Raw genomic sequence first — 12,390 nt, 5'->3', positions numbered from 1 at the left:
GTCCACTCTTTATGGGAGTTTTTAACAACCAGGTGTAAAGAACAAGGTCTGGGGCTAGCTTCGGCTTCTTGGGACCTCCTCTTACGTGCACACGTGCACACTCACATGTACGCACGTCACAATTTTATCACATAGCAACCCGCTCAAACTGTATCTTTATCCTTTGTGTCGTGTCTTTCAGATCAGAGTGGAACAGGGGAAAGAAGGGGAGAGGAAAGAGGAAGAGGAGGTCAAAGCATCACCAGAGTTCCAGGCCCCACCCACCGTCATCATGTTTCCCAGGCAACGGGAGATGAGCTCCAAGGTACTGCGGAGACAGAAGAGAGACTGGGTCATTCCGCCAATCAACGTGCCTGAAAACTCCAGAGGGCCCTTCCCACAGATGCTCGTCAGCGTAAGTGACCTTTATGATTGGTTAAAACTCCCGAAGTCGGACACGAAGTACACAGAACTTGAACCCTTTTTCAAGTCTTAACAATAAATGGTTCGTACACGTGGTGTTGGTTCGTCAGTCATAAAATCACAAATTGCAAAAGGGTTTTCTAATGATCAATAAGCCTTTTAAAGCCCTTTTTTTTTAGATAACACAATGTGACATTGGAACACAGGAGTGATGGTTGCTGAAAATGGGCCTCTGTACACCTATGTAGATATTCCATATAAGATCTGCCAGTTCCAGCTACAATAGTCATTTACAACATTAACAATGTCAACACTGTGTTTCTGATCAATCTGATGTCATTTTAATTTTGACAAAAAATGTGCTTTTCTTTCAAAAACAGGGGCATTCCTAAGTGACCCCAAACTTTTGAACGGGAGTGTATATATGGATCAAATATCAATGCTAATCAGTGTAATTCAAAGTGCTCTGTTTGCATAGCAAGTCCTTGGGTGGTCAAAACCATTTAAGAAGCAATGGCCACTGAATGTTCTTGTGAGTGAGAGCGAGTATGGTAGAAAGTCCTACAGGAGAAACAAAGAGAGGTTTCTCACTACCGGTTCGTCCCTACTCCCCCCCATCCTCATTATGACTGGTTGTCAGGCACGGAATGTGATTATGCTATGTGTCTGTGATACGATTACAACTGCAAAATGTGCTCAGGTATTCTAACCACACTGATTGGGCTAAGAGCTTTTCCCCTTGGACTGAGAGCTCTGTCGCCAGAGACACCGAAAAGCTCCGTCTCTCTAAGTCTTTCATGAGTCTGCTGGGCTTTCACTGAAATAACTGTATATTGTCCCCTTTATTCAGCAATTCAGTTCAGTTGACTTTAATGATATTTGCACAGCTCCTCTTACAATGTAATTTGTCACAGACTTGTAAGTAAAAATCCTGGTATAATGGAAAGCCTTGAGTGACATTAAGTAAGAAAAAGTCCCTATCCTCAGCTAGCTAAAGCCAGGGCAAGACTTCATCCCTCGAGGTTTAATATAAGTCCATGGTTTGGGTGCATCTACAAACCACAGATCTAAAAGCGTGTTGTTTTGAACTGGGAAGATATCATCCACGTGATCAGATAGAATCCACCCCCCCCACAATGATGCGTTCCCATGGCCTAAACCACGTATGTCTGTCCTGTGAACTTGGGAGAAATATGCTCTGACCCACCAGTCTGCTGCCTCTGAGGTGTTATCCCTTATTCAACGGAGCTCCGCTCGTTTAGTATTCGAGTTACGGCAGCGGGGAACAACGCAAGTGACGACCATCCAAACAAATTGCATTTCAGCGAAACTGCTCGTTTTGAAAAAAAAAAGTATGGAAAATAAACAGAAACACAGAGGGGATTCGGGGGTCGAGATTGTACAAGCCGCACGAAAAAAGAAAAGAACATGAATAAATAAACGCTTGTGTAAATGCCTTGTTGTGCCGAGCGCTGTGTAGTGCAATGCACTACAGACTTTGAAATGTGAAGGATCTGTCACAACAGAATGCTCAGTTTGTCTCAGGCAAAAAAAAACTCTGGAACCCAGGCCTATGCTGTGTGCTGTTGTTCATCAAAAAACACCACTCCCAATGAACAAAACCTATTGGTTTTTACATCCCTCTGCTCTCTCTCTCTCTCTCTCTCTCTCTCTCTCTCTCTCTCTCTCTCTCTCTCTCTCTCTCTCTCTCTCTCTCGCCCTCGCTCTCTCTTTATCTGAGATATCTAGCCATCAGCTTTTCTGCCTGTTTACAGAACCCTCACAACTTTTGCGTTTGGGTTTAAATTGTGCAGAAGAAGCATTTTTTAAATATTTATTTTCTTCCTTTGTTTTTAACCCTGTTTTCATCCCGTCCGAAGGGACAGCCTGCAGAGGAACAAGAAGGGATCCCAAAAAAAGACTGGGAATGAAAGGAGGAGGAGAGAGGTTTCTCGCCCTTTTTTAGAAAGGATGGGAGGAGTATTTCAAGATGTGTCCCATCTCTCCCTGGCAGGGTCGGCTGTTCTCGTCAGCAGCCCCGGGCCCCCACTGCAGCGAGACAGCTCTCCTGTGTCCAGGGGTCAGTGAAAACCCGAGAAGAGAGGAGAGGTGGAGGAATGGAGGGGGGGAGGGAATCAAAGGAGTGTTTGGAAGCGTTAGCGTGCAGCCAATACAATCCACCGCCTGTGCTGTAAATAGGCCCTCTAGGAGCTGGTGGAGGACTTGGAGTAAACTTTTAGGAGCAGGGGAGAAGTGATGCGTGCTGATGCCTCCACTCGGGTCCCATCTCTCTCTTTAATAATGACTGGAGGGCAGTTATGGCCATACAGAGAGCTCCACTGTACCAAGGAGAGATTTTAACAAGGAGCCAGATAGATTTTTGTGGGGTTTTGATGTCGTTATCTTTGATGTTTTTGCTTTGTGCGTTTTGTGCTTTTGACCGTTTCCATGGGTAGACGATCCTGTTACACCACGTGACCAAAAGTATGTGGACACCTGCTTGTCGAACATCTCATTCCAAAAGCATGGGCATTAATATGGCGTTGCTGCTAGAACAGCCTCCACTCTTCTAGGAAGGCTTCCCACTAGATGTTGGAACATTGCTGCGGGGACTGGCTTCCATTCAGCCACAAGAGCATTAGTGAGGTCGGGTACTGATGTTGAGCGATTAGGCCTGGCTTGCAGTCGGCGTTCCGATGCATCGCAAAGGTATTAGGTCGGGTTGAGTTCAGGGCTCTGTGCAGGCCAGTCAAGTTCTTCCACGTCGATCTCGACAAACCGTTTTTGTATGGACCTCGCTTTATGCACGGGGGCATCTCCAAACTGTTGCCACAAGATTGGAAGCACAGAATCGTCTAGAATGTTATTGTATGCTGTAGCGTTAAGATTTCCCTTCACTGGAACTAAGGGGCCTGTGCGGCTGCTCGGCCATGGAAACCCATTTCATGAAGCTCCTGACGAACAGTTCTTGTGCTGACATTGCTTCCAGAGGCAGTTTGGAACACTGGAGTAAGTGTTGCAGCTGAGGACAGACAATTTTTACGTGCAACCCACTTCAGCACTCGGTGGTGGGTTTGTGTTCTAGCAGGACATGCATTTGACGAACTGACTTGTTGGAAAGGTGGCATCTTATGACAGTGCCATATTGAAAGCCAATGAGCTCTTCAGTAGGGCCCTTCTACTGCCAATGTTTGTCTATGGAGATTGCATGGCGGTGTGCACGATTTTATACATCTGTCAGCAACGGGTTGATGAAGTCTGTATGTCAGCAAGTGTGTGTATGTATGTATGCCAGTGTGTGCATGCCTGTTTGTGTGTTTTAGAATTTGGAGGGAGAGGGAGAGGGAGAGAGAGAGGGAGAGAGAAAGAGAGAGAGACAGAGAGATCGAGAGAGAGAGAGAGAGAGAGAGGGAGAGACAGAGAGATCGAGAGAGAGAGAGAGAGAGAGAGAGAGAGAGGGAGAGAATAAATACCACGGAAACAGACCAATGGCCAGACACAGCTTTCAGATTTTGTGTGGTGGAGGAGAGAAGAGTGGGTCTGCAGAGCTCTGCCATGTGTGGCTTTCTGAAGCTTGCGTATACATTTATCTCTTTCCTCCCTCTCCCCCTCCCCCTTTCACTTCCTCTCTCTCCCCTCCCTCTCTCCCTACCTCACCATTACTCAGTGCCCTGTGTGGCATGGCTGTGAGGCTGACTGTGTGATGCCTACCTTGCCTAATGGCCTGTGAAGCCAATCCAAGCCTTAATGGCCTGTTCTGTCATCCGCCGCCCAGCTGAGTGACATGCGAGGGAAGCTCTAGTCCCGCCATCCCACCGATCCTCTGCCCTCCTCTCCCCTCCCCTGGCCGAGGGGCCGTCAGCAGGACAGACAGGGCTGACAGCAGCCCTCCCTACCCCTCCGTCAGACCAGGCTATGTCACTTTGATCAGGCCACCCCTGCATGGGACAGGTGTGGTGACAAGGCCGCTGCTGCTAACCAGGACTCTTCCCCAGACCCTGGGCCCTGTCAGTGGGGTCGTGGGAAGTGTTGATTGGATGAGTGAGGTGCTAGTTGACACGCGGTACATTGACCAGACTAGTTGCACTCATTGCCAGGGAAGTGTAAGAGAGCTCAGAGAGACTGAAGCCCAGTGCAGAGACTGCTGCTACTGTATCAAGATCCTTAGCCTCTAGCGTGTGGTTATCAAGGCCTATTGCCATCAGTCCTACTGTACTGTACAAAGACCTACAGCCTTTAGGGTGTCTGTATCAACACATATAGCCCTGTAACCTTCAGTGCTCAAATACCTGGGCCTGTAGACTGTAGTCTGTAGTTCTATCGTACAAAGGCCCTAGGCCTTTATCTCGACTGGCTACTGGGCCAGTTTGAGGCTGTACTCAAGAGTTCCCCAAACGAAAGGTGTAATGGGTCCGTACTCAAAGAAAAGATGTCGCGTAGAACGTTCGCTAGAGTTCATGCGGTTAAGAAATTCCCACTGCAGTATCCTCCATAGATCGGATGGAGCTGAAATGGTGCACAACTTGAACAAGCAGCAAGAAGAACGACCAACAAAGAGACAAGGCAATGGGGACATGATAGCCTTCATACAAGAAGAAGAAGAACGGAGCGGGAGGCAGTAATACCTCCAATAAACATGCGTTCTTTTTTGACGTTTGCTTTCTTCCCCAGCCAAACAGCCATCAATGGCATGTAAAAGAGCCATCGATTTCTCAACGAGTCGTTTCTGAAACCCTCTATTGATCCGCACACTTCTCATGCGGGAGAAAAGCATTGATTCTTCCCACTCGGGTAAATAAAGACTCAAGCTGCCCCCCCCTCCCCAGATCGCAACCAACCAGCGTCAGCGTAAAGCCAACAACACCCCCTGTGAAACAATAAACTTAACCAGAGAACAGACTTATAGTACTATACACTGAGTGTAAAAAACAACAACATGAGGAACACCTGCTCTTTCCATGACAGACTGATCAGGTGAATCCTGGTGATCCCTTATTGATGCTCTGATCCCTTATTGATGTCACCAGTGTAGATGAAGGGGAGGAGACAGGTTAAACAAGGATTTTTAAGCCTTGAGACATGGATTGTGTGTGTGTGTGCCGTTCAGAGGGTGAATGGGCAAGACAAAAAGATTGAAGTGCCTTTTGAACGGGGTATGGTAGTAGGTGCCAGGCGCACCGGTTTGAGCGTGTCGAGAACTGCAACGCTGCTGGGTTTTTCACGTTCGTCAGTGTCCCGTGTGTATCAAGATTGGTCCACCACCCAAAGGACATCGAGCCGACTTGACACAACTGTGAGAAGTATTGGAGTCAACATGGCGCCAGCATCCCTGTGGAACGCGTTCAACACCTCGTAGAGTCTGTTCTGAGGCGAAAGAGGGGTGCAGCTCAGTATTAGGAAGGTGTTCCTAATGTTTTGAACACTCCGTGTATGTACCAACAGCCTATGTGTATGGTTTGGGACAGGAAGAATAACATTATTACTGTATATGGGTGAGATGATGATGGGTATGGGACACCTGGAAGGGGCATTCTCAGTGCTGCTGGTTTAGGAGGATTAATTGAGCCGCTGTGGAAATAGACTTCCATGTAAAGCGTATCAACGACGGAAAACAAAAAAAATGTACCTGATACTCCATACGAATGTTTAACACCCGGTGTCCGTTGTGAATCCACGTGGAACCCCCAGAGTTCAATAGAGATCCTCTAGCATTTGCCGCTATTCCTTTGTTCCCCCTTTCCCTCTACCCCTTTTCTTTCTTTCCCTCTCTCTCTCTCTCCATTTCCTCTTTCATTGTCTTGTCTTCTCTCTGTCTCTAGTCTCGTTCGCTCAGCCTACTTCTCCTCTTCCCGCGGTGGTCTACGTTATTTGTCCCATTCATTTCTCCTTCCTCCTACAGATGTGGGATCTTAATTTGACATGTAATTCTCACGGCAAAAATAATCCTGCAGCAACAGGATTTTGACGTTTCGTCCCATAATGTTGCCTGATTGTTGGTTAGGCTATTATTTGGCCAAAGGTAGGCTACATGGAAAGTGCAATACTGTAACCGTGTGTTAGTCTGGATAAACGTCAGTACACTTAGAAAAAGGGTTCTAAAAGGAGAACCCTTTTCGGTTCCATGCAGAATCCTCTGTGGAAAGGATTCGGCATGGAACCCAAGAGGGTTCTGCCTGGAACCAAAAAGGGTTCATGAATGGTTCTCCTATGGTGACAGCCGAGGAACCCTTTTCAAATCTAGGCAGCACCCGATTCTTTCTAAAAGTGTGGATATGACATTGACTGCTGCGCCACCGAAAGACTGCTTTGTTGCCCTACAATTAGGTTGAATGACCTTGTACAAGTGGGTCATTTTCTATGTCCCTTATTGATTTGGAATAATGGGGAAATGTTGTTGCAAACATGTATTTACTCCCTGTTGTGCGTTCATTGCCCTGTAATTCAGGACTTAGAGAGTCAGACCTACCAGACTGTTGTTGGAATGTTTATGGTGGAAGTTGAAACATGACACAAATCAACACTGTTGTTTCTTACAGTGCAGGAGTTTGATTGTACATCAATGTCCTCTTGTGTTTCTTTGTGCAATTGCACCCACTTCACAGCTAAGATGAGTCATACTAGTCGATGATTGTGTGTGTGGGGGTGTGTACGTCTGTGCGTCTCTGTGCTTACAGTACCTGCCAGAGCACCTTTGCTCCAGTTTCTCCTCCTCGCAGGAGGTGCAGCGTTTTCAGAACGGGATGAGAGAAACCCCCTGAGGTGTCTGCTTTCTCCTCAGCGTACATTTACCAGTGATGAATGACTACAGCTCTCCACTGACAAACGCAGCGACAACAAATACAGCAAGCAGAAGAAAGAAAAAGACAAAACAAGGGGAGGAATAGAGAAAGAGAAAAAGGGGAGAAAAAAAGCATAAAGGATTGCGATGTTTTGGAAGAGAGTTGTGTGCGTTTGTGTGTGTGGCTGGGTGTGGGTGTGACTCCAGCGGGATTAAAGGAAGGCTGGGGTTGTGTTTGGGTCTGATAGACTTCCCAGAGCCCTTGCATCCGTGGCCTTTTCCCTCAGTTCTAATGAAGCCTTCTGGCTTCTGCCTCCTCTGGCCGTGCCAACACCGCACCGATCTTCCACTTCATCTCTCTCTCTCTCTCTCTCTCTCTCTCTCTCTCTCTCCCAATCCTCCCCTTCCGTCTCTCTCTTTCCCTCTCTCTCTCTCTCTCTCTCTGTCTCTCTCCCCCTGCCTCTCTCTCTCTCTCTCTCTCTCTCTCTGTCTCTCTCCCCCTGCCTCTCTCTCTCTCTTTCCCTCTCTCACACACTTAAAAACACGCTCATGCGTACACACAATGTGGTGCGTTGTGCCGTGCCACTGCTATTGTGCACACACATTGTTTGGGTTTTGTTTGGTGGCGTTTGTCTTTTATTCTGGAACAATGAGATGTCGAACTTGGAGCCAGAGTACACGGCTCCATCTTGTTTTGTGGAGCCAGTCCACCACAGAGTGTGTGGGATGGGAGAAACCGAGGGGTTGAGAATATTTAAGAATCGCCGGCCCATCCAATTCCCAGTCACGGGGAAACCGCAGTGTTCACCATATGGAATGGGTTATGGATGTGATATAGTGCGGAACTCATTATCTTGGCCAAATAAGTCCAGGCTGTGAAAATAGAAGACAGGGAATGTATCAACACACATCGTGATGTATGTACAGTACCTTGATATATTTACTAAAGAGTTATGTTTAGGCTTTTACTCTTTTTGCCCCCCCCCCTCCCTCTCTCTCTCTGTAGAGGAATGTAGACGCCTGTAGTCTTGTTAATGGCAGCCACATAGCCTGTCTGTGTGTGAGAGGAGACACACACACAGCCAGCCAGCCAGCCAGGAAGTGGCAGAGTCCATCATGTCAGAGGGAAACAGAGGGATCATGATAGAGAAGAAACAACCTCTTAAAAGATAGGGGAACGAGGGAGGAACAGGAGGAGAGGAGACCTCTCTCTTTGAATCTTTCCTCTGCCGCGTGCAATGTCAGCGTATTCTTTCGCTCCCTGTGTTATTCAATAACACATCTTGGCTCATTTCTCAACCTCTTTGTTTGATTTAATCTCGTAAAGAATTCACCTTGAATGTTTTCCTTACGAATTCCTTGTGTTTCTCTTCCAGCATGAGCTCTCCCAGTCTGAGACGCAGTAAATCACCACACTAAATACACATTCGGATATTTAGTGTTAGTCTCCCCATGGCAGTTTAAATATGGGCCTCTTCAGCTCTCCTTATTGCTCAGTCTAAAATGCTAAGCGAAAACATGCATGGGGCTGACGAGAGGAGCTCTGGCAGAAGGCTCTAGGATGTCAGGGGTTTCTGGTACTCAGACAGACTGAATATTCATACTGTGAATAATGTAGAATAGCCAGCTTGCTTGATCCTATCATCAGAACGAGGTTACATTCTTCGAGGAGCCCATTCCTGACTGACTGACCCGCTCTTTTGATATTGGAATTATGATGACACTAGGAGAGAGAGAGAATGGGATGAAGAAAGCGAGAGGGTGAAAGTGCTTCACACGGTGAGCAAGGCTAATTGAGTCAGTGGAATGGAGGTTGCTGCTTCCTCGAACGTTTGCTTTGACAGATCAGTCGGCGATCAGTTGGTGTAACTCAGAGGGAAATGTGACAATTATCTTGATAATGTGACTGGATGGTCTGGTACTTATAGTTAAAAAAAAAAAGGTTAGTGTGTGAAGGTGGGTGCCTCACTTGGAGAGGGGGAGAAGAAGAAGAAGACAGTTTTTAGAGAAAAAGTAGTCTGGCCAATGGCGATCTGATTAGCATGGTACATGGAGTACTAAGTCTGAATATCCCCTCCCAGCCTCCCCCACCTCCTGTATCCAGCTCTCTCTCTCTGATAATAAATGAATTTTAAAGTTAATTTCCTTTGCTCGAATGAAATTAGACTGATCAATGTAATTACTTGTATCAGCCCCAGGAAATGGAATCTCCGACAATCCTGCTTTATTGACAGGAAAACAAACATCCAGTCGGCATTTTGCTAACGTGTTTGTCGAGGCAAGACATTCCACTGTTTACCTCTCATTATGACGGAATTAACCCTCAGAAGCGCTCACACAAAACTAGCTCATCAGACATAAACAGTGTTATTCTCTTATTAGAGAAGAAAAATAGAATATAACACTGACGTCCCCAGACCGGTGATTTCACTGCCCCCCCAAGGTGAATCACGCTAGCGATCCCCATTGTCCAGGGAACGCTACTTGAAACAGTAAATCACTTCCCCAAAAGACACAAGAGTTACGTGTGGGTCAAGGGCAGCAGGCCCGGTGCCTTAATAGGAGATGAGAGGCAGTTTATGGAGGGGATAAATAGCAGCTTAACAAACGGCCGTCTGGACCCCGTGCACTCTGGACAGGGAGACCCTGTGGTTGTGCGGCATTACACAGAAGTGCAGTGAGATACAGTAGAGGCAGAGAATGACGGGAGAGATGTATAAGGGACGAGATAGAGAGATGTGAGACACACAGGACTCGGTAGAAAGAAGAAGTGTCGGTGTGTGTGGTCGGCGGCATTACTGAGAAGGGAAGGAACGCCATTGAAATATAAATATTAATGGTTGCTATATATACACTGTATCTGCGTGTCTAGGGACTAGCTATCGATCTACCTAAGATAGCCACATACTACAAGGCATGTCCATTCAACTTAAACGGGATACTTTGGTAATTAAAGCACCAGGCCTGCTGCCTTTGACCCACACGTAACTCTTGTGCCTTTTGGGGAAGTGATTTACTGTTTCATTTTGCGTTTCCCAGGGACTATGGGGATCGCTCGCGTGATTCAGGTTGATGCGAGGTTGAGGCTACGAGTTTGCTGTCAAACCACAGCTCTGGGGATGAGTGTGTACATAGCCTGGGTCCACGGGCAGACCAGCAAATGTTACATGGGGAGGGACACATTCTATGGAACTGGCAAGAGTGTGACGTCAGCGTTTATTCTATGTTCTTCTCTAAATGAGAAAATAACATGATTTATTGTCTGCCGAGCTTGTTTTGTGAGGGCTCATTCCGTCATAAGTAGAGGCAAACAGTAGAATGTGTTTATCAATCTACCTTAAGATAGCCACTTACTGTACTACAAGGCATGTTCTATCATCTTGAAGGGATACTTTGGGAATTTGGCCACGAGGCCCTTTATCTGCTTCCCCAGATCCAGATGAACTTGTGGATAACATTTTTATGTCTCTGTGTCCAGTGTGAAGGAAGTTAAATGTAGTTCTGCGAGCCAATGCTAACTAGCGTTAACGCAATGACTGGAAGTCTATGGGTATTCTGCTAGCATGACTCATTGCCAGAATCGCGAAGTATCCCTTTAGGTTGAATGGACATAGCTTTTCAGTATGTGGCTACTGTAGGTAGATCAATAGATAGGCCCTAGATGTGCAGATACAGTATATATAACGCCCATTCATATTTATACTTCAATGGCGTTTCTTCCCTTCTCGGTAATGCTGCCATGGTTCCCAGGGGCAGGAGCTCAACAGACAAAAATCAGATTCAACACACAAAAGAAAGGCATTTAGGGGAGAATGGAAGAAAATAGTAATTGCGATGGAAAAAGTCCCCTAGGCAATAGGTTGAATTGGAGAGTTTTTGGATGCAAGTCATGTGATGTCAAATTCGAATCTTACTTAATGTGCTTGTATTTTTCCATTTCTCCCTCTTTCGCTCATTCTTTCCTCGAGGTAAAATGGGAAGCACATCTAAATCAAGGCCTGTACCAGAAAAAAAATCGGATACTATTTAGTTTGTCATGTAGAGTGAAAGCACTCCGTCAGTATCTGCTCATGTAAATATAATGGATACTGTCATTGGGGTAATGGTTTTATGTTATTGCCGCTGGTCTCCACCACACGCATGCAGGCATGCACACATGTACATGCACACACACACACACACACGCACGTACACACACAATTGCACTACAACTGCTAAAGCCTCCACTGTATGCACACAAATGAGAATCAGTCGTTATCACTCGTTATTTTCATTATAGTTTCGTTTTAGAAATTAAGAATCTGTGCATGTGTGCGTCTGTATGAGTTTGTGTGCACAAGTGTTATTTATATAAACTCGGCAAAAAAAGAAAGGTCCTCTCACTGTCAACTGCGTTTATTTTCAGCAAACTTAACATGTGTAAATATTTGTATGAACATAACAAGATTCAACAACTGAGACATAAACTGAACAAGTTCCACAGACATGTGACTAACAGAAATTGAATAATGTGTCCCTGAACAAAGGGGGGGGTCAAAATCAAAAGTAACAGTCAGTATCTGGTGTGGCCACCAGCTGCATTAAGTACTGCAGTGCATCTCCTCCTCGTGGACTGCAACAGATTTACCCGTTCTTGCTGTGAGATGTCATCCCACTCTTCCACCAAGGCACCTGCAAGTTCCCGGACATTTCTGGGGGGAATGGCCCTAGCCCTCACCCTCTGATCCAACAGGTCCCAGACGTGCTCAATGGGATTGAGATCCGGGCTCTTCGCTGGCCATGGCAGAACACTCACATTCCTGTGCAGGAAATCACATACAGAACGATCTGTATGTCTGGTGGCATTGTCATGCTGGAGGGTCATGTCAAGATGTGCCTGCAGGAAGGGTACCACATGAGGGAGGAGGATGTCTTCCCTCTAACACACGGTGTTGAGATTGCCTTCAATGACAACAAGCTCAGTCTGATGATGCTGTGACACACCGCCCCAGACCATGACAGGCCCTCCACCTCCAAATCAATCCCGCTCCAGAGTACAGGCCTTGGTGTGACGCTCATTCCTTCAACGATAAACGCAGAATCCGACCATCACCCCTGGTGAGATTCGTCAGTGAAGAGCACTTTTTGCCAGTCCTGTCTGGTCCAGCGACGGTGGGTTTGTCCCCATAGGCGACTTTGTTGCTGGTGATGTCTGATGAGGACCTGCCTTA

General features: G+C 46.6%; 1 protein-coding gene across 1 annotated transcript in view; it reads left to right on the top strand.

Annotated features, from left to right (window-relative positions):
- Positions 1–12,390, top strand: part of LOC112215777 (cadherin-4-like) — a 404,729-nt gene that overhangs the window by 319,834 nt on the left and 72,505 nt on the right. The window contains exon 5 of the mRNA XM_042299244.1: positions 182–394. Coding sequence (XP_042155178.1) covers positions 182–394 — 213 coding nt within the window. The remainder of the gene's footprint in view (positions 1–181; positions 395–12,390) is intronic.

The sequence above is a fragment of the Oncorhynchus tshawytscha genome, linkage group LG16 (assembly GCF_018296145.1).
Source record: "Oncorhynchus tshawytscha isolate Ot180627B linkage group LG16, Otsh_v2.0, whole genome shotgun sequence".
Lineage (NCBI taxonomy): Eukaryota > Metazoa > Chordata > Actinopteri > Salmoniformes > Salmonidae > Oncorhynchus > Oncorhynchus tshawytscha.
The sequence above is the reverse complement of the archived record's forward strand: the minus strand, read 5'-3'. Positions and strand labels throughout refer to the sequence as shown.